This window comes from Petaurus breviceps, unplaced genomic scaffold (assembly GCF_028583685.1).
Source record: "Petaurus breviceps papuanus isolate PSGF00001 unplaced genomic scaffold, PetGlider_PUasm1.0 208, whole genome shotgun sequence".
Taxonomy (NCBI): Eukaryota; Metazoa; Chordata; class Mammalia; order Diprotodontia; family Petauridae; genus Petaurus; species Petaurus breviceps.
Window position 1 is genome coordinate 28,609,163 of NW_027185852.1, and position 19,776 is coordinate 28,628,938.

The 19,776-nt window shown below is 52.1% G+C and overlaps 1 protein-coding gene across 4 annotated transcripts in view; it reads left to right on the plus strand.

Moving 5' to 3' along the window:
- The first annotated feature begins 951 nt into the window (after positions 1-951).
- The window catches only part of LOC138165373 (EF-hand calcium-binding domain-containing protein 14-like), a 34,358-nt gene continuing 15,533 nt past the window's right edge, over positions 952-19,776 (plus strand). For all 4 annotated transcript variants that reach the window (XM_069093637.1, XM_069093638.1, XM_069093639.1 and 1 more), the window contains exons 1-6: positions 952-1,215; positions 1,363-1,511; positions 7,990-8,135; positions 13,471-13,569; positions 17,307-17,417; positions 18,869-18,964. In XM_069093637.1, the coding sequence (XP_068949738.1) occupies positions 974-1,215; positions 1,363-1,511; positions 7,990-8,135; positions 13,471-13,569; positions 17,307-17,417; positions 18,869-18,964 (843 nt within the window). In that variant the 5' untranslated portion in view covers positions 952-973. The remainder of the gene's footprint in view (positions 1,216-1,362; positions 1,512-7,989; positions 8,136-13,470; positions 13,570-17,306; positions 17,418-18,868; positions 18,965-19,776) is intronic.

A 19,776-nucleotide genomic window follows, 5' to 3' on the forward strand; every position in this document is an offset into this window, starting at 1 on the left:
CTGTGCCAGCCCCCATGCCAGCTACCAGGAAGAAGAACAAAAGCATCCTTCCTCACAAGCACCTCGTCTTCTAGGGGAGGAAAAAGAGGATCCGCGCTGGTGCCCCCCGCCCCCGACTTTCCCTGTAGCCTGGATAAGTTGATCCCTCCATCCCGGGGTTTCCCCGTAGGTGGTCAGCTCCTTGCGGGCAGGGGATGGTTTTTGCCTTCCTCTGGGGACCCACCCCAGTGTCTGGCCGGTGCACACAGCAAGAGCTTCATAAAATGCCGGCCGACGCACTTAGAGCACCCGCCCGCGCAGAGATGGAAACTGAGGCAGCCGGGCTCTGCTGAGGGCACTCTACTGGAAGCTTGGAGAAGGGAGATGCGCAGAGGAAAGAGCACTGCTTTGCCACTCTCTAGCTGGGTGTCTCTGGGGCAGCGGCTTCGCCAATCCGGCCTCGGGTTCCCCAGGCGCCCACTGGAATGGACTCCGAGGTCGCGTCCAGCTTTACCCTGGGGATTCTCCAGCTTGGGCAAGTGGTTTCCCAGGCCTGGGCCTCAGTTTCCCCATCTGCACCCCGGGGGAGGGGCGTGGGTGTTGGACTCCCCAAGCACTCTGGGCGGCGCCCGACAAGCAGCAGGCGCTATAACCACTCGCTCCCTTCTAGAGCGCTCGGGGCTCAGGAGCCGGGCCCGTGGGCCCTTTAAGAGGCCCCGCCCGCGCGCTGACGCCCAGAGCGACGTCACGGCGGGCAGCCAATGGGAGCGCGCGTTGCCGGCAGGCGCGTCTGGCGGCCGCGGCCCTGTGGGGGGGGCGTCGGGGGCGGGCCGGGCCGTGGCCATGGGCCGGGAGCGGAGCCCGCGGCCGCCCGAGGCCGAGCCCGAGGCGCCGAGGGAGCGGAGCGGCTGAGCGGCCCCGCCCGCGCCGGGCCGCGCTGGAGCCCGGCGGCTGCTGCTCGGCCCCGGGCGGCCCCCTCACGCCGCCCAAGAAGATGAAGAAGCGCAAGGAGCTGAACGCGCTCATCGGCCTGGGCCCTGGCGACGGGCGCGGCCGCAGCCGCCGCAGCCGCCGGGCTTGGAAGGGCGCCGCGGGCCACCGGCTGCTGCGCACCGAGCCGCCCGCCTCGGGCTCCGCGTCCAGCTCGGAGGACGAGGACGACGACGACGACGACGAGGACGAGCGCGGCGGCGGCGGCGGCGGGGGGGGGGGAGGCGCCCGCGCGCGCTTCACCAGGTGGGCGGGGGCGCCGCGCAGCGTGGGGCGCGGGGCCTGCACGGAAAGGGGGGAGGCGGCCCCGGCTTGTGCAAAGGCGCCGCGGTGGGAAGCCGGCTCTGGGCCGGGGGCTCGCGGCGCTCACCGGCCCGCGCCGTGTGTTTGCAGGGGAGACTACTTCCGCTGCTGCAAGGTCTGCTACCCCCTGTGCGCCTTCGTGATCCTGGCCGCGTGCGTGGTGGCCTGCGTGGGCCTGGTGTGGATGCAGGTGGCCCTCAAGGAGGACCTGGACGCCCTCAAGGACCAGTTCAGAATCCGTGAGTGGGGCCCCAATCGGGAGCAGACCCCTCCGCACACCTGGGACCCCGCGGAGGCGGGGCCGCAGTGCAGAGCCCGGCCGTTCAGCTCCGGCTCTCGTATGGGAGCCAAGGGCACGGGGCTGGGGCTGGCATCTGGAGGACCCGAGTTCAGATTTGGTGTCAGACGCAAAAAAAAAACTAGCGGTGTGACCTTGGGCAAGTTACTTAACCCCAGCTGCCCCTATGCAAAGCGGAAAAAAAAAAAAGGAATAGCTACCCCTTAATTAAGCTCACAAGGAGCCTTCCTCGGAGGAGGGAATGCTGCCCGTGGGCAAGGGGCTCGAGGGACCTGCAGCTGTTCTTTTAGGAATCTGTGGATCGGCTGACTTGTTCTCTATCTCTACGTAGAATTGGTTTATGATGGAGTGGAAGCTAACGTTTGAGTTAGTTTGCCTTTGCAGCCCCTGTCCAGGACACTTTGCCAGTGGAATATTATGGCCGGCTGGTACTGCTTCTGGTGCTTCGGTCCAGCAGTGTGAATCCTAAGCCCAATTGCAGGGTGGGTTGTTCAGAACTTAGGGGTGCCGTGATTGCGTGGGGGGCAGGAGGTGGTTCTTCCTTCCCTTCCAGTCGTGGCCTTTTTCATGAGATTAGATTATTTTTATATATTATTATAATTCATGAGATTAGACTGAGTTTGTCTGTTATTGGGCAGCAGGGCCCAGGTGTTTCAGTGCGGTTACCTCTGCCGGCATGCCTGTCAGAGTCCTGGGCACGGCTGCTGTAGTGAGGCACCTGGGGGGACTTGGGTGGAGAAAAGACTGGATTTGGCTTGTGCTTCATAACTGCCAAAGACACCTCCTGCCCTGACCCTCTCACAATTTTGTGCCCTTCAGTATGGCAGAGGGACACGCAGATAGTGCCGAAGCAGCCTCTGCTGGCATTTGTTGTCTGGGGGAGCATTCTCTTTGTAAGGGAGTACGTTCATCCTTTGTTTCCCCTTCTTGGAGGTGAGGAGGGGAAAAACCCAAGCTCGCAGTGGCTCAGGGGTGGTAAAGATGTGGATTGAGGAGCTTTGCCCTCTTCTGTACCTGCCTCACTGAGGCTTCTTTCCCCTACTTCCTGGGGGCCTCACATGATCCCTGGCACTCATTAGTGACTGTTGACTTAAACCAGGGGAAGAGGGAGAAAGTGATCAGAGGTTATGATGGGCCAGTCAGGCAATGGATTAAGGTTCAAAGACAACCTTGCCAGTCACTATTCTGCACCCCCTTCTTAGGCTTAAACAGTCTTCTTTAAAGCATTTACTTTTGGGGCGGCTAGGTGGCACAGTGAATAGAGAGCACTGGTCCTGGAGTCAGGAGGACCCGAGTTCAAATCCAGCCTCAGACCCTTGACACAATTACTAGCTGTGTGACTTTGGGCAAGTCACTTAACCCCATTTGCCCTCCAAAAAGCAAAAAACAAAAAAAAAAAGCATTTGCTTTTGATTTTAAACTGACTTCAATAAATGTCAAAACAGACATTTGCCTGTGGGTCCTAAGTAAGAAGAACCATTTGTCCTTCATGAAAGAGGACTTTTTGAAAAGCCAAAACCTCTCCCTGTTCATGTACCATTGAAAAAACATTACTCATGTATTAAGCACCATGTGAGTGCTGGGGATACAAAAAAACATGTACAAATAAGCGACGGACAGCCTAAGTTTGAGACGGTCAGTAGAGCTAAGGTACCAGCCCGAAGGGGAATGGGGAAAGGCCTCTTGGAGATGGTGGAGGGACTGGGTTTAAGCCCTGCCCCTCAATGTAGGGCTCACTGCTTACTCTTCAATAGGATGGAATGAAGCAGAGCCTGTGGATGTCAACCTGGAAACCAGGCCCCTTTACAGATGTTGTCACTGGGGGGCAGGGAGGTCTGAAATGGGGAGCCTTCTTTGGCAGTGAAGCCATCTCCAAGCTCCTGGTCAGGCAGGAGGCCAGCACTCAGCCCTCAGGATCCCCGAGGATCCCCCTCTGTGGGGCCTCCTCAGCAGGCCCTAAATGAAAGGAGGTGTGTGTCAGTGAGACAGATACAGAGTGAGGTCAGTATGGGGCTCCCTGGAGTTTTCTCTTGAATGGTATTTACCCAGACTCCAGGGTGTGGATGTTTGCCTGAAAGAGCCTCTGAATCACCTGTTTCCCCAGAATGCACAGGGATCATTTGTGGGTACCAAGGAGGACTCATCCAGTGGGCAGCTGGGACTCTTCCCTGCAGCCAGTCATCAATGTTGCATGAGGTGCTTTTGGTGTTGAAAGCTCATGAATTAGTCATTGGGAGCTGTTTGTTACACTTCCTCCTGATTCTTTAACCACAGTGCCTGTGCTGGCCCTACTTCCTTGGGAGACCATGCTGCAGGGGCCTGCAGGGCCCTGCCTGGTCACCATCCTCTGGGACCCAGGCCCTGCCATGGTTTTGAGTGGGAACACAGGGCCTAGCTCAGCTTCTTATTACCCCTTCCCTGGAGATCCTAAAACTGAGGTGGTAAAGGAGATGGAGAGAGAATCAGTAATTGAGTCAGATGGTTCAGAACTGGTTAGGTGTCTGCGCCCAAAGAACAATTGTTCACGATTCATTGTGCACGTAGCAGGTATTCTCTAGGGGAGTACTCCAGAGACCTGTTTGGGGACCTGTGCCACCTTATTTTTATCAATGACTGGGATGAAGGTATGGGTGGCCTGCTCCTCAGACTTGCATATGACTCAAAGCTGGGAGGGGCAGCCAACAACCCCACAAAATGACCTTGACAGGCCTTAGAACCTTCCCATAAATCCAATAGGACAAAATATCAAGGGGATAAATGTAAAGACGTGCACTTGAGTACTGAAATCAGCCTCACAAGTATAAGTAGGAGAGGCGTAGACAGACAGCAGTTGTTCTGAAAACCATCTGGGGGTCTTAGTGGATTGCAAGCTCGACACCCATCATCAGGAGATGTGGCGGCCAAAAGAGCTAATGCCACCTTGAGTGGTAGGTAGAGCTCCCAGGAAGAGGGAAGCAGGCATCTCTCTGTCCTCTGTCCTAGCCAGATGTGATTAAAGGATTATATTCCAGTCTGGGAACCATTGTTTTAGGAACACTGACAAGCTGGAGCATTTCCATAGGTGGGCAAACATGTTGGTGAAGGGCCCTGAGTCTGTGACATGAAGATTGGTTGGAAGAAGTTGGGGACTTTGGCCTGGAGAAGAGATGCCTCAAGGGGTAACTGCAGGTATCTAAAGAGCTGTCCTATGGCAGAGGAGTCAGGCAGGAGGAGGAGCAGGAGGGCGGGTGGCCGCAGGCTGGAAGAAGCTGCGTTGAGAGTCAGGTGAGAGCCTCCCCTCTGGAGACCCAATGTTCCAGTGGCCATTGCATTCTAGTGGGAGTGCTTTTGGCGTATGGCTCAGAATAGAAGACCACCAAAGTTCCTTCCAGTTCTCAGATTTTTGATTGGGAGCCTAGCTTTGTCATGGCCCCAAAAGAGAACGTCGTTGGCTCATGGAAAACCCTGTGCCAACTCAGGATCAGGGTCAGCATGGTCTTGCTAGCACTTCTCAAGCCACTCTGGAGACTCCTTCTTGGGCAGCTGGTATCTATCTGCCTGCCTGTGTGGCTGGGTTTTGATGCTGTGCCCAGTTAATTATGTAATTCAATAGATAACCTTCTCAAAGTGGACAGGCAGCACTGGACAATGAAAAGAGCCAGTGGCCTCGGGCTTACATCTTCTCTCTGATGCTGATTCCTTTGTTACCTTGGGCAGGTCACTTCCATCCCCCTATCAGATGAGGAAGTTGGACTCTGTGTCTGCTGAGATCCCTCCTGGGTCCAAACCAAGGATCCTATGAGACCATCTCAGAGATGGTGGGGATGCCCACCACAATCCAAATCAACATAGAAGGAGGCTTCTATGGCAAACATCATGTCACCATCCTTTTCACTGGGATTTTGGACAATGGCATGAACCACTTAAGATGTTTCAGCCATGAGATTAGGAATGAGTGTGCCAGTATTTGGGCCACAGTTTTTTTTATTGTAACTGAAAATACACACCATGAACCCTGTTCTGATCCTGGATGTGCCCTCCCCTACTGCCACCCCATCCCTAGGACCTCATACCTTGTATTGATTGTATGTACACAGATATCTATGTATGTTGACCCCCTCTATGGAGGGTGAGCTCCTGGAGTGCAGAGAAGGGTTTTCTTTTGACTTTGTGTCCCCATCACATAATCCAAAGCTTGGCATACTTGGTGCTTAATTTGTTCATTGATTTTTACTTACCTGTATCTAAAATGAAGCCTGCCCAAGAGGGCTGGTGGCAAAAAGATCAGAAGGCTCACTACATTGGTTTAAGGTGATCGATATGAGTAGTCTGCTTCTCTAAGGTAGAAGGGACCCTATCTGTCATAACACTCAGGACCATCATTTTACAGATGAGGAACCAAAACTGGGGCGGGGAGGGGGGTGACTTAGCTAAAGAAACAGCTGCTTCATGCCGGAGCTGGGCAAGACTCCCACTCTCAGCTGCCATCCCAGTCCTTTTCTGCTTCACCAAGCTGGTTGTGTGGTCCCCTCACCTGATGTGGTTTATTAAAGGATGCTGGTGGTGGAAAGTAGGGGTATACCTGCCCTTCCCCGACCCCCTTACCTTTCTTTTTATGGTGCTTTATTTAGTTTCCCTGAATACTTTCAACTCCTTTCTATTAATAATCCGTTATTAATTAGGATCTAGATCTTTTCATTTCCACATTCAGGGACATTCCCCTAATGCCCTGGGTTGTGTTCCTTGATCTTGGGCAGGAACCCCCACCCCATCCCCCCCAACTAGGAGTTTACTTCTGAAGTGTAAACAGAATCAAATCTAGGTAAATTCTTGCCCTAGAGAATAAGGCCATGTCCTTGATCCCCTCCAGTGGAGTTTAAGGTGACTCAACTCATGAAGGAGAAAACCAACCAGTGTAGTCTGGGTGGAGATGGATTCCTCTGTCCAGATTACTGGAGGCCACTGAGTCTCATGATCAGCAGGAAGAGGTGAAGACCTTTAGCCCACCTCCTCATTTAAATGTCCACCAATCAGGGTTGATTTTCCTATCAGGGACATTTCTTTTCAAAAAAAAAAATATTTAAGGCATTCAGTATCTCTATTTGGGAGTCTTTGGTGACCAATACAACCCACTGACCACCAATTTATTATTAGCTAGCCTAATTAATAAATTGAGTATTAATTACCCAGAAACACTGTCTCTCACTTGTTTCATTTGTCATAGTACCTGTTTACTCCAGTTCCCTGTGAAGATTGGGGAGGTGTTTTCCTCAGAAGTGTATTAATGGCTGGCTCGTAATAGCAGTTTGTTAAGAGTTAACATGCAGTAATGAGCATGCAGGCAGCATTGGCACATGAGAAAGGGGATGTGGGTGGGTGTGTGTTTCGTTTGTCTTAGCTATTTTGAGCGATGTTTCAATAGGGAATTGTCACTTAAAGTTGTAGGAATTATGTGGGTCCTCCAGAGCTCGCTGGTGCTGGCCCAGTGAGTCTTGAAGGTCTCTCTAAAAAGAACCAAAGCATCATGGCATGATTAGCTAGTGTCTCTGTCCCTCCCTCTCTTCTCTCATTTTGAGCTCTAGGCTGGTACTCATGCAGACAGCACTCTGTTCTTTTTCACAAGGATCCTTAATCCGGCAGAAGTAAGGTGACCATCAGTATAAGGGCAGCTCATCTTATAGATTGTTGAGGTTCCAGATCCTCCATGAACAGATGAACAAAGAGGACTTTGGTCTCATAACTCCCAAAGCCAAGGCCCTGCAAACTGCCCTACACGTGTCTTGATTACCTGATGCCCAAGATAAATCCTTCCCCCCAGCCAGGCCCAGATCTGCTTTGAGCTGGTCAGAGTTCTCAGTCCCCTCCCTGCTTATGGACCAGTGTGGCTGGTGAGCAGCCTGATTACAGTGGAGGCTTAAGATCTTAGACAGGAAAAGATTGGAAAGGTTTAGCTATGTCATGTGGTAAAGTGATGACTCTCCCCACCTTGGTCCTGAGCCTAAGGGCAGTGTGATATAAATAGTGCACTTTTGAAGAGTATTAAACTCTTCCCAGGCAGCATTTGGACTGTACGTTGGGGCGCACAAAATGCTTCTACAAATGTTATCTCATTGGATCAGGTCCGTAGAGGTCCTGCAGGAGGCAGGGCCGAGATGATCTCCATTTAACACTTGAGAAAATTGGGTCTCTGAGAGAGAGTGTGTGGGCCAAGAGCCTCCGGGGAGGAGGTGGCAGAGCTGAGACCAGAACCCGCAGCCACTCTTCCACCTCCTCTTTCCAAGTCCTATTGTCTCCCCAAGGTTAGGAGATGCTGCTCACCCTGTGTTTGATTCGTTTGTGCCCCCTGGCTCTCCGCTGCTTAGGTTGTCTGCTATTCACTTATCTTTGGGTCACAGGGATTACTGGCTGCTATTGCTGATCCTTCTTATTTTTGGTTTTAGTGGAATCTAATCAGAAAAGCTCATTCCAAGAGATCCCCAAACTAAATGAAGACCTCCTCCGAAAACAAAAGCAGCTGGAGAAGATTGAATCTGGAGACCTGGGCTTGAGCAAAGTCTGGAGAAACATCACAGAAATGACCAAACAGGTAGAAGGGGGTTGGTTCCATTGCTCTGGAGCTTCCTGCCCATAGCTAAGAAAAGGCCCAGGCCCTGGAGACAGCTTATCTGGATAATTCAGGAAATTCAGAGGTGGGCTCATCTGCTTTAACCAGAGTCAGTTAGCAGAATCAAACCATCAGCCTGCAGTAGCCATGTCCTTGCCCTAATTTGCCACTCGCCTTTGTCTATGGACAGGAAGAGTGTCCTTCACAGGCATGGAGGGATGAGGGCAGTGTCAAAAGGCACCCCCAAGCCCCAGAAGGCCAGTGCCTGAAGTACTGCTCTGAGGTGAGCCTGCCCGAGGGTCACAGAAACAGGTATCCTGTTCAGAACAAGGCGGCTATCCCCGAAGGATGAAATAACAAACTGAAAAGGCATTTGCACACTTTCCGAGTCTTCCTAGATTTACCAGGATTTGTCTTCTCAGATCAGTGTTCATGTGTTCTCTAGGATTTTGCCAAAGAGCAGTATGGTCTGCTGTCCAAACCTCTTACTAGGATTTAGAGGCCCTTGAGTTATAGGTGCTATTTAATTACCAAATAAAAGGAAATCGTTAAAATGATAGATGCCCTGCAGATATTGAATACCAGAGACAGACCTTTTATTAATGATAGCTTATTCTATTGCATGGACTTCAAAAACTGCCTTTTACTAAAATAGCCTCAGGGTCCCAGCCCGGACTAGCTAGTCTCTGAGGTCTCGTCCAGCTCAGAGATTCAGTGATCCTGGCATGAAATATTAAAATACTGGACTCGGCTGCAGCCCAAGCTGTTCTGCCCTGTGCCCCCTCCCTTCAAGTTGTGATGCTGCCTCTGGGCTGGCACCTTGTACCTGAGGATGTAACACAGAGCCAGCAGCTTTGGTCACGCAACAGGGGCTCCAGAACAAGGGATGCTGGCTTCCCTCTGGCCCATGGGATTGGAGGGAGTCCTGAGGATATACTGCCCATTGTTGCCCCCAGGTTTGGGGAGTGGGCAGAGCTCACTGGGTCACCATGAAGGTGACTTGCCTTGCTCACAACTCACTGAGTAAGAAAAGAAGCATCGGTTTCTATTTAACTTAGGTTTGTTTGGTGCCCACAGAGCTGGTCGGAATCTGCCATTTGGGGACTGTTGCAGACCCAGGGGGCCCAGGCTAGGAGTGAGGGCACCAAAGGGGAAGCACCCTTCCCGTCCCTCTCCTGAGATTGTTGTTTGGAAAAGGAATGATCAGGAGGGAAAGTCAGGTCTCAACCAAGCTTCAAGGAGGAACTTCTCAGTTTCCCAGTCCCCACTCTTCAGCAGGTACTTGGGCCTGGTTACAGAGGCAACTTAGCCCCTGGCCAGTTCTGCCTCATGTTGGAAAAGCCCCCTCTGGCCTAGGACTTCCTCTGTAAAGTGGGGAGAGGGCAGTCTTCTTTCCCCTCAAACAGAGCCACTCTTGAGGCCAGCAAGCCTCAGAGGAAGACTTCATTGTGGTCCCAGGCCCTGCCTGAACCTGGGAGGGGAGGAGAGGGAGCCTGGTAGGCCCTGGGCAAGGATCCTGGGCAGAGCAACCAGTGCTGATCCAGCTCGAGGCCTCATGTCCCCAGCGCCCTCAGTCCTGAAGCCACTGCTGGTTTTCTGTGGGACCATACTTCCCCCTCTGCACTTGAGGCTTGAGGACAGAGGGGAATACAGACCAATGTGGAGTCACACCACCTGCTTGGATGTCCTGGCCTGGAACTTTGGACCAGTGACTTTACTGTTCTGGGCCTCAGTTTCCTCATCTGTAAAATGAGGGGCCAGGACTACATGGGGGAGTTTTCACCTTTTCTCTGCCCCAGATGCCCCTTGGGTATCTTGGTGAAGTCTGTGCACTCCTCCAAATCCTGTTTTTCATGAGTAAAACAAATAGGATTAGGGCGGCTAGGTGGCAGCAGTGACTAGAGCACTGGCCCTGGAGTCAGCCTGAGTTCAAATCCGGCCTCAAGACACTTAATACAAAAACTAGCCTTGTGACCTTAGGCAAGTCACTTAACCCCAATTGCCTGTCAAAAAGTAAAAAAAAAAAAAAACCCAAATAAGATTACAAGGAGAAATACAGTGATCAGAAAACATTCAGGCTAAGACTCCCTGGACTTCAGGCTGTCTATGAGCTTGAGGTCCATTCCGAGGTCTTGTCCTCATTTGTGACCCTTTCTGAGCCTCCAAGCAGTGAAAGGCACTGACTCTCGTGCTCATGCCCCTGTGGGCTTTCTGGGTTGGAAGGGATTTGTTTCCTCTCCAGAAAAGAAGCAGTGAAAGCCGCTTGCAGGGTACACTGAGGGATGACGTATGAGCGAGGGCTCGCCCACGGTGGCTATTTCCACTCCTGCTTAGTTGTCTTGTAATGTGTGCAGCAGTTTTATTTTAAGCAACTTGGCTGACTCATCCTTGGGCTCAGGCTGGACGATCCTTCCGTCTTAAATGTTTTCAGTGAGCTCCACTTTTTAGGTCCTTCCATTCATGGAGCCATGGGGCTCTGTCCCACCCCTCTAGGCCTGCTTCCTGGCTCCTTCGGATTGGTGGAAGAGGAGTCTGCTTCAGAGTGGCCACCCTGCCTGGGAGACAGCAGCATGCTCCTAGGAACTGGTGTCCAGATTAAATTTCGTGGCTTTGGGAGTTCCTTCCAAGTTTCCCATTTGCTCGGTGGGAAGCCCTTGGAGGATCTGCTCTCTGGGAGCCATGCCAAAGGCTAGCAAACTAGCTAAAGCTAGTGAGTGGTAAAACTGCCCAGCAGCTGCCCTACGTCTGATGGAGATAGTAGCAGCTGCACTGGGTCCCCAGGATGCCATGAGCTTTCTGCATGCCGCCGCTGGCCCATTCACTAGCACATGGTCCCTCTGTGCCCTGAGCACAGGGTGGGGGCCTACCTTATTCATTGGCCTCACATTTCCTTAGGGAAGAAGGTCCCTGGAGGAGGCTGGGTGTGTGGAGTCGCCATATTTTGTCCTTTCCACGGCTTCATGTTGCTTGGTGGGTTCTCCTTGGCCTAGATTCCCTTTTTGCCATCTCCTCTCCTTTCAGTTTCTCCCAGTCCCATTCCATCTTCTAAGTTCACTCAAGTCTTCCCACCTCATTCAGCTGGGTTTTTTTTCCCTTTTATCCTGCATTGGTGCTTCATAATCGTTGTAGTGTCTACACCTATACTTTGTCTGGCCTCCCTTGTTCATAGAGTCAGCTCTGCCCCCCTGAGGGCAGAATTGTTCTTTGTATGTTGTAGATTCCCTCTCTGCCACAGCCTGAGACCAGGAACTGTCCATCTCTCTTCCTCTTCCATCTTCAGGGTCCAGCACAGGACTGGGCACATAGTAGATATTCAATAAATTCTTTTAAGGAAGTGCTATCGCTATAATAAGATGCATTGTTCATATCCTAGTATGTAGGAATGGAAGGAGAGGACAGGAGCAAGGTGCAGGTAGAAAGCCCATGGCATACACCTGAGCTTTCCCATTGCAGAATTTGGCATAAGCCAGGGCAAGGCAGGAGCAGTGCTCCTGGGAGCATCTGACCAATACATAACTGCTGTACCCTGCCTGCATGTCTTAGCAGCAGTACCTTCCCCTCCCAGACATGGGGATAGCCTGGTGGTGAGGTACCAGGGCTGCTGGCAAGGGTAAGCTCCAGCCCTGCAGGACAGGCCTCTGTAAAGCCCCAGACACAGCTCTGAGTCTGCTCCGTAAGACCAGGACCGAGAGAGGCCAGCCTGACTTAGAGTAACTCTCCCAGGGTCACACAGCTAAGAATGTCAGAGGTAGGACTTCAGCCATTCCACATACTACCTCAAGATTCCTCTCTAATACACAAGTCAGTCAATAGGCTTTTGTTAAATACTGAACTGGTCATTTGGCCAGGTGTGCTGGGGAAACAGGAAAAAGTAGGCCTTGCCCTCAAGGAGTTTACATTCTGTAGGAGGAGACCACCTACACACAAGTTACACAGTTTGCATATATGTGATGAAGTTAGAGGGCACTAGCAGCTGGGGGGCGGGGCAGTGGGCTAGAATCAAGAAGGCCTTCACTCAGGAAATAGCGTTTTCACTGATCTCCTTGGAGAAGGAAGAACACTCCAGGGATGGAGGCAGCAGGGAGAATCTTGTGTGGGAGGAACAGGAATCGGCCACTTGGCTAACCCAGGAAGGCTGTGAAGGAGAATAAGGGATAATTAGGCAGGGGAGGGAGATGGGAGCCCCGTTGTGGTGGTTTTAAAGGTTAAACCCTTTAGTTTGTATTTGATCTTAGAGATAATAGGGAGCCACTGCAGTTCATTGAGCAGAGGTGTGACGTAGTCAACCATGAAGCTGTTAGAATTGTCTAGGAGAGAGAGGACCAGGACCTGAACTGACTGCTGGCCATGTAGAAGGAGTTAGGGAGAAGGGGAAGTCAGGATGATTCTCAAAGTGTAGACATGAGAGGGCAGAAGTGTGGTGACAGCCTGGCCAGAGCGGGAGAGCTGGGAGAGGCAGGATTAGCTCTGAGGGCAGGAAGTTTCTCTGTAATCACATCAAAATTCACCTCTTGGCAGCTCTCACCTTTTCTCCTAGTTCAGCCAATTGAGGCCACCCAAGGCAAGAATAATCCCCGTGACATCCCTTCAGATACCAGGAAACAGTTTTCACGTGGGCTCATCCTCTCTACCCACCTCCCCAAACTAGGTTCTTCTCTACCCTAAATATCCCTCATTCCTCAGTAAGGTGTCTAGGCCCTTCACCATCCAGATATCACTTCTCTGCATTGATTCTAGTTTTTCACTGTAATTCCTGAAGTGGGGGCCAGGAGTTGAACCCCATCCTAAGCCCCTGACACTGTCCCCAAAGAGGAAAGGGGAAAGCTGCCTTTTATTTTGAGTTCAACTCCTGTTTGAATGAGTTGCTTGTGTTGCAAGCACTGAGCCCACGAGTCTGGGAGCTCTGTGAGGGTCTGCCACAGAACATTCGTTTGAGCTTGGAGGGTGAGATCCCCCAAGTCCCCATTCCCCCAGATTTCCAGGTTCCTCCTACAGTATGGTTGCCACTTTGACCACCTAGTCACTGAGCACACACAGATCAATGAATAGTCTGATTGTGATTCTTTGCCAAAACAGATTCCTCCTGATTGCCTTGAGGCCACATTGTGGAGGCCTGCTGCATCTCTCTGCTCAAGGCCTGTTGGGGAGTCTGGCAGGCCCCCAGCCTTTAGGTGAGGTTGAGTGGGGTGCTAGGCCTCTCCAGACTCTCAGGCCTGAACAGCCCCAGCAGAACAGGGGCCAGCATGTGGTTCCTGACACCAGGAGTTCTTGAAAAGAGGATCATTTTTCAAAACATACTTTGCCATCTTTTTTTCAGATTGCTTTGTTGACTTCCACGGTGAACCATCTCAAAGCCAACCTCAAATCTGCTTCAGATTTGATAAGCCTGCCTGCCACTGTCGAGGGCCTTCAGAAGGTAAGTGCTGCAAACCTGGGCTCCCTCTCAAGGCTGGGCTTTTGCAGTGTTCTCTGAAGGCCAGCTCTCCTGAGGAGAGTCATAGGAAGACCTTTATCTCCTTGTCTTCAGCCCTGATTCACAGCAGGCAGCTTCATGTGGTCTCGGTCTCAGGGCTCCTGCCCCTTAGGTTTGCTGGGTGTCTGTCTTCCTTCAGGCTGCCTCCAAGGTGGGTATGAGTTCTTGATCTCTGGCATCTTTACTGAAGAGTTTGCCGGGTTGTCATCTTGAAAGCCACCCAAATGCACCTCAGGGAGGCCTCCTTCCATTCCTCAGTCTTCCACGAAATGGTAGCAGTGTCATTTCCCCCAACACTCAGCTGAGCCTGGGCCCAGTGTCCAGGGCTTAACCCAGGCTCCACCTGCTCCCTGGCCCCCCACAGCTCCATTCTGCAGACACTGGCACCTGTTGCAGACTGGGGAGGTAGAAAGACGTGGTCCCACCTTCATGGAGCTCACAGTCTGCAGCGGGGTAGGGGCCAGGCTGGAGTCAGGACGCAGCGTGAGCCACTCCAGGCCGCTGCTTTGTTGCTGCCACGTGGCATCTTACCATCAGGCTGCAACTAGTCACCGTAGCTTACATATAATTATAGCTTCAAATGGGGTGTGTTTGAACACAAGATCTGTTCTTTGCTCCAATGGGACCTGACCTTATGTGTATATGGACAATGGACAGGGGCCTGTATGAGGGCGGAGAGGGACAGAGGAAGCTTCTCGAGGGAGTGGTGGCCGAGTCAGACTTCAGAGGGAGGTGGGAAATCCTCTAGGATTGGGAACAATGTGGGCCACTTTAGAGGCCAACTGTTCCAACTGCTTCATTTTACAGTTGAGGAAGCTGGGGCCGAGTGGTGATGTGACTTGGCCATGGTCACCTAGGTAGTGAGTAAGGAGAGCCTCAATTGGAGACCCAGGTCCCCTGACTCCCCGTGTGCCGCCCTCACCAGCGCATGGCCTCGTCTCCCCGAGGCACAGAGGAAGCGAAGCTGCAGGGCAGTTTGGCAAGTGTTCAGAATGAATGGGTGGGGTAATAGTGAAGCAGGCTAGACTGGAAGGCAGTGACCTGGGAGGCCTTGAATGGCAGGCCAAGGAGAGAACCAGAAATGGTGGGGAAGGACAAGGAGCAGGAAGTGGGGGTGGCCATTGCCTCCCAGAACAAAGATCAGAGTGGCCTGGCCCTTCTGTCTCCTCCAGTCTTTGCCCAATGATCACTTAAATTCTGATAGAAGCTACTTTGGCATTTTCCCAAACAGTAGATCAGAGCCTGAATGCAGATACAAGTGAAAACAATCTGTCACAGACCATTTTGTGTGGATTTCTGGGGGCATTCATACACCACTCATTACATGCCCATACTGGACTGGGATTTGGGTGCCGAGCAGACATCTACCTCTGAGAGCCCTAAGGAGCAGATGGGGAGATTGAGGCATGGTGGAGAAAGGTGGGGTTAGCCTGTCAGCCTGAGGCATCCATGTCCACACCCAGCTTCTACGTGGCAGCCTTCAGAGAGTGGCCTCACCCAAATAGACTCAGTAAATATTTGAATCAGATGAAGTTGAAAGTTGTGAAATATTTCCTAGACCCAGACTTTCATTTGTAAGCCCGCAGAGTCAGTGTCCTGACCTGGAGTCTGAGGACTCTGTGTAACCATGAGCAATGACTGTTTCCTCTCTCAAACAAGGGCATCGGACCAAAGCATGGATAACATCCTCTTCCTTATCTCCAGGAGCTCACTGATCATAGTTGGCCCATTGCCTCCCCAATAGCAGACTGTGAGCTCCCTGAGGGCAATGGCTTTCTTTGTGGACTCAGTGCTTGGCAGAGTGCCTGGCATACAGTAGGCACTCAATAAATGTCTTTTGACTGACTGGGGCCCTATCTAGATGAAGGTGGATGAGGCACCCATGGATGAATTCAAGTCCATGACACTCCAGCTCACTCACGACCAAACGTCAGGCCAGCCCCTCTGCTTCCCTTTGCACAAGGCCCCAGGGAAGCAAGAGTAGAAGCCTGCACAGCCCACTCCCCAGCGGCTCAGAGTGAAGGTGGGTGGAGCAGCGGAGGCAGAGGGGACTTCTTACCGTGTTTCCCCAATAATAAGATGCTGTCTTATTTTTTTGGACAGAAAAACACCAGAGGGCTTATTTTCAGGGGAGGGCTTATTTTAATGAACACTGACAGCAATTTTAATAAACAGGTAAATGTGAACAAAAAAATGTACCTTTATTTAATAATGAATTCAGTAAAGAACAGGATGACACGCTCACTGCTGCAGCTCTGATTGGATGCAGCCCAGAGCGCGGCATGCGTTTCACGGGGTAGGGGGGGGGGCCGGTGCATACAGAGGGTACCGTAATGTAGCGTGTAGCGCAGGGGATCACCTTCACTACAGTAGCAATCTCAATAGGGCTTATTTTCGGGATAGGTCTTATTATCCGGGAAACACGGTAGATGCGCCACATGACTGCAGGACCCCCGAGGGGGGACGCTTCCTGCACACCTGTGCACTGCTCAGTCGGAAAGGAGGAAGTGACACACGGACACGGTCTTAACAGGACTCACTCCTGAAGCCTTTATCTTTAATCAGCTGTAGCTACGTGGCACAGTGGATAGAGTGGAGTCAGAAAGACTCCTCTCCCTGAGTTCCAGTCTGACCTCAGACACTTATGTGTGACCTTGGGTAAGTCACTTCACCTGTTTTCCTCAGTTTCCTCATCTGTAAAATGAGCTGGAGAAGGAAATGGCAAGCCCCTCCAGTGTCTCTGCCAAGAAAACCCCACATGGGGTCATGGAGAGTTGGGTGAAACTGAAAAACAGCTGAACAGCACCAAGAGAATCAGCCACACGTGTCAGTCACGGACCCAATTAAAACTCTCAGCTGTGATGTAAGATCATCATCATCACAAAAGTTAAAGGGTACATTGAGGTTTGCAAATCATTTTACAAATGTTATCTGCATTTACTCTCACAATAGGCCTGTGAAGTATGTGTTGTTTATGGTCCCCATTTTACAGATGGGGTAAAGCTGAGGCATGCAGAGGTCATTGACTTACTCAGCACCACATAACTGAAAGTGGCTGGGACTGGACTTGAACTCAAGCCTTCTTGACTCCAGACCCAAAGTGTGTGCACTGTGCTGTCCCCTAGTGGCTAGTCACATACTTTGTACGTGATTGTCACCAGTTTAATAAATAAGCAGAGTTCACCTGCCTAGGTGGTACTTTCCTCTTCCCTGACTCTTTGGCACAGGCTTTTTTTAGAGGCCAGGGCTGGCACAGGCATGGATGGACATAACCCAGTTGGGCCTTCCTCTCCAGGTGCAGGCAGGGACCACCAAGGGCATGAGGACGTCCCTTCTGCAGAGAGGTCAGGCCGCATCAGTCCAGTGTCTGTCGTCTGGCCACCCAGGGCTTCGCTGGTCCTCAAGCAGGGCCTGGCCTTGAGTAGCCACATAGTAATTGATTCCAAATTGATAAGGTGGTGTCATAGATTTAGAGCAGCAAGAAGGAGCCGTAGAGCCTGAGCCCTTCATTTCTAGAGGAAGAAGTGACCTCCCAAGGTCAGACAGCGGAGTTTGGGACTCAGAAAGCCTGAGAAGTCACTCCGGGTTCATGGTTTCCTGCCGCCTGTGTGCAGCAGAATTCCGGGGTCTCTGAGGGCTTCCTGTGTTTGCAGCCACGCTCACTGTGCCTCTCTCTTCAGAGCGTGGCCTCCATTGGGAGCACCTTAAGCAGCGTCCGTCTTGCTGTGGAGAACATACAGAAAACAGTTGATGAGCACAAGAAGACCATTGAGACCCTCCAGAGTGACATGGTAAGGAAACCCTTCCCTAGCCCAGCCCAGCCATCCAGGCCTATCCCCATGTCAGCCAGGCTGCCTTCCCTCAGAGCCAGCCTCTCACTGAAAAAGGAGTCCTATGACATCCTCATTCCCCCAGGTCACTGCAGATCCAAAGGGAGCGGGGCCTTTGCCTCTAAGAAGGGCCTTGCCCTGATGGGACCGCCTGTTCTTCCCTTGCAGAAGAACCAAAGTGACTGGTTCTTTTGGTCCCCCAAAGGAACGCTATTTAGAGGGGGGTCCTAGGGGCCTCTGCCAGGCCCTCAGCATGTCTGAGGCCCCTCCCTCAGTCACTTCTTCTGATCATTATCAAAGCTGAGGCAAAATGAAAGTTTAAAAGAGAGTTAGAGCTTTCAGAATCCAATTTGCTGTGACTAGCTGCATTTTATTATAGTTAAGTCTCTCCGTCTTGGACCTGTCTGGCTGCCAGCCAGGAAGGCCTTTGTGTGAGTGCCACGGTTGGAGTCCATCATTGTGCACAGCCCTGAAGAGTGAAGGGGTGGGGGTGGTTCTCTAGGATGCCAAGGCTTGCAGAGGGGCGTCCCTTCCAGGCCTGGGCTGGGAAAGGGGGCAGAGGGAGGAGGCGGAATCTGTGGAGAAAACTCTACTTGTAGCTTTTCCAGGGGGTTCCAGGATAGACAGTAGTGGGGACAGGGCATTTTCAGGGGACAGAGGTTGAGCAGTGAAGATGATGATGCTGCTGCTCCAGGAACAGCAAACAGTGACTCAGTCTTAGGTGTGGGTGGAACCTGGGGCGAGGCCCAGGAGGAGGCGCCTGCTCCTCAAAAGCCTTCAGCTCCTTACATGGGGCACCCCGGGAGAGGGGGGCAGGAGGTGCCCCTTCCATGGCTGCACAGGGCGGGCAGCATTTGAGGTATAATTTAAAAGGGGGTCAGAATTCAGCAGCAGCGTGGGATGGAGGTGGAGATACAGAAAATGGCCACAGGGTCCTCGATTCTGAGCCAGAGGACACCCACGTTTTACTGCTGAGGAGACCAGGGCTTATGGAGGCCAGGTATTGAAGCAGGGTTTAAACCCAAGTTTTCCTGACTCCGAGTCTTTGATGACTCATCTGGTGTAAGCAGAAGCACAGAAGGTAGACAGTGGGGTAAGGCCTGGCATCTTGTCTCTGTCCTCAGCATCTGGCACAAGGCTTGGCACACTGCCCCCTTGGACTAGAGAGAAGGAGAGGCCATCAGCTCCCTGTGTTCTGGGCCCTTTGGAGGCCTCGGCCAGGGTCGGGACCTGATGCCTTTGGGGGTGCAGAGACACCTGAGGTTTTCAGCACCCAGCCCAGGCTGGGGATGGAGAGGGGTGGGGCTCTCACCACATGCATATTGGCTGTTGTGGTTCCCCTGCAGTGACAGAAAGACAGAAAGCGAGAGGCCTCAGGCCTGACTTCTCATCTTTTCCACTTTTCCTACTAGTTCCAGCGTCCTGAGAAGGAAAGCAGCAAGGCAGCTCCATCACCCTCCATGGTCCCAGGCCTGCGCAGGAAAAGCCCGAGAGAGAATCTCCAGCAGGTACTTGTTTCCCCCTCCTCAGGCTCTCGGCAGGACACAGCCAGCTTGGAAAGGTAGCCAGTAAACCATTTGGATTCAGTCAGTGGCACTACAGCAGACCATGCCGCACAGGCAAAGACTGCTTGGCCTTCACGTAGCTCCTGGTGTCTGTGGTGCTCGTGTATCTTCTCCTTCTGCCTGTGCAACAGGCACGTAAATGCCTTTTTCTGCATTTGTCTAGGTGCCCTAGAATCAGAGAGGAGCTTAACAATTTGAACAGGTTGGAAGAGTGGAATGAAGGACACGCCCTTTCAGAAAATGTGTCTTCCAGTTTGAGCTGAATTTAAGCCCCTGTCTGGAGCTTCTTGTCAAAAAAGACCTTAGCCTTGATTGGCAGTGGGCTAGGAGGAAAAAATGTTGACAGTTAGATGGTGGGTTCAGAACCATCCAGAGAGACCAGTCTTCCCTTTAGATGCATTCACATCCTCAGATTCAGTGTCTGTAAGCCAAGAATATCCAGTCTTATAAATAGCAATCAGTGCCAGAGACTGTCACTAACAATAATTAGATCTTGTATTGAATAATGCACAACGTGTAATAGTTGTGTTACATGAGCCAGTTCAGTAATTAGCCTCATTCCCAAGGTGGTATTGTTCTGATAAATTAGCGTGAATGGGCCTCTTCATTAATGACCCGGCAGGAGGGGCAGACATTGAGGAATCCGTTTCCAGGTTCTCTGCTCTCGAGGGACTCGTAAATGAGCCTCTTCCCTTCTCTGAGGTCAGAGCCACCTGGCCACAAGTGGAGACAGCATGGGCTGAGTGACGTGACTG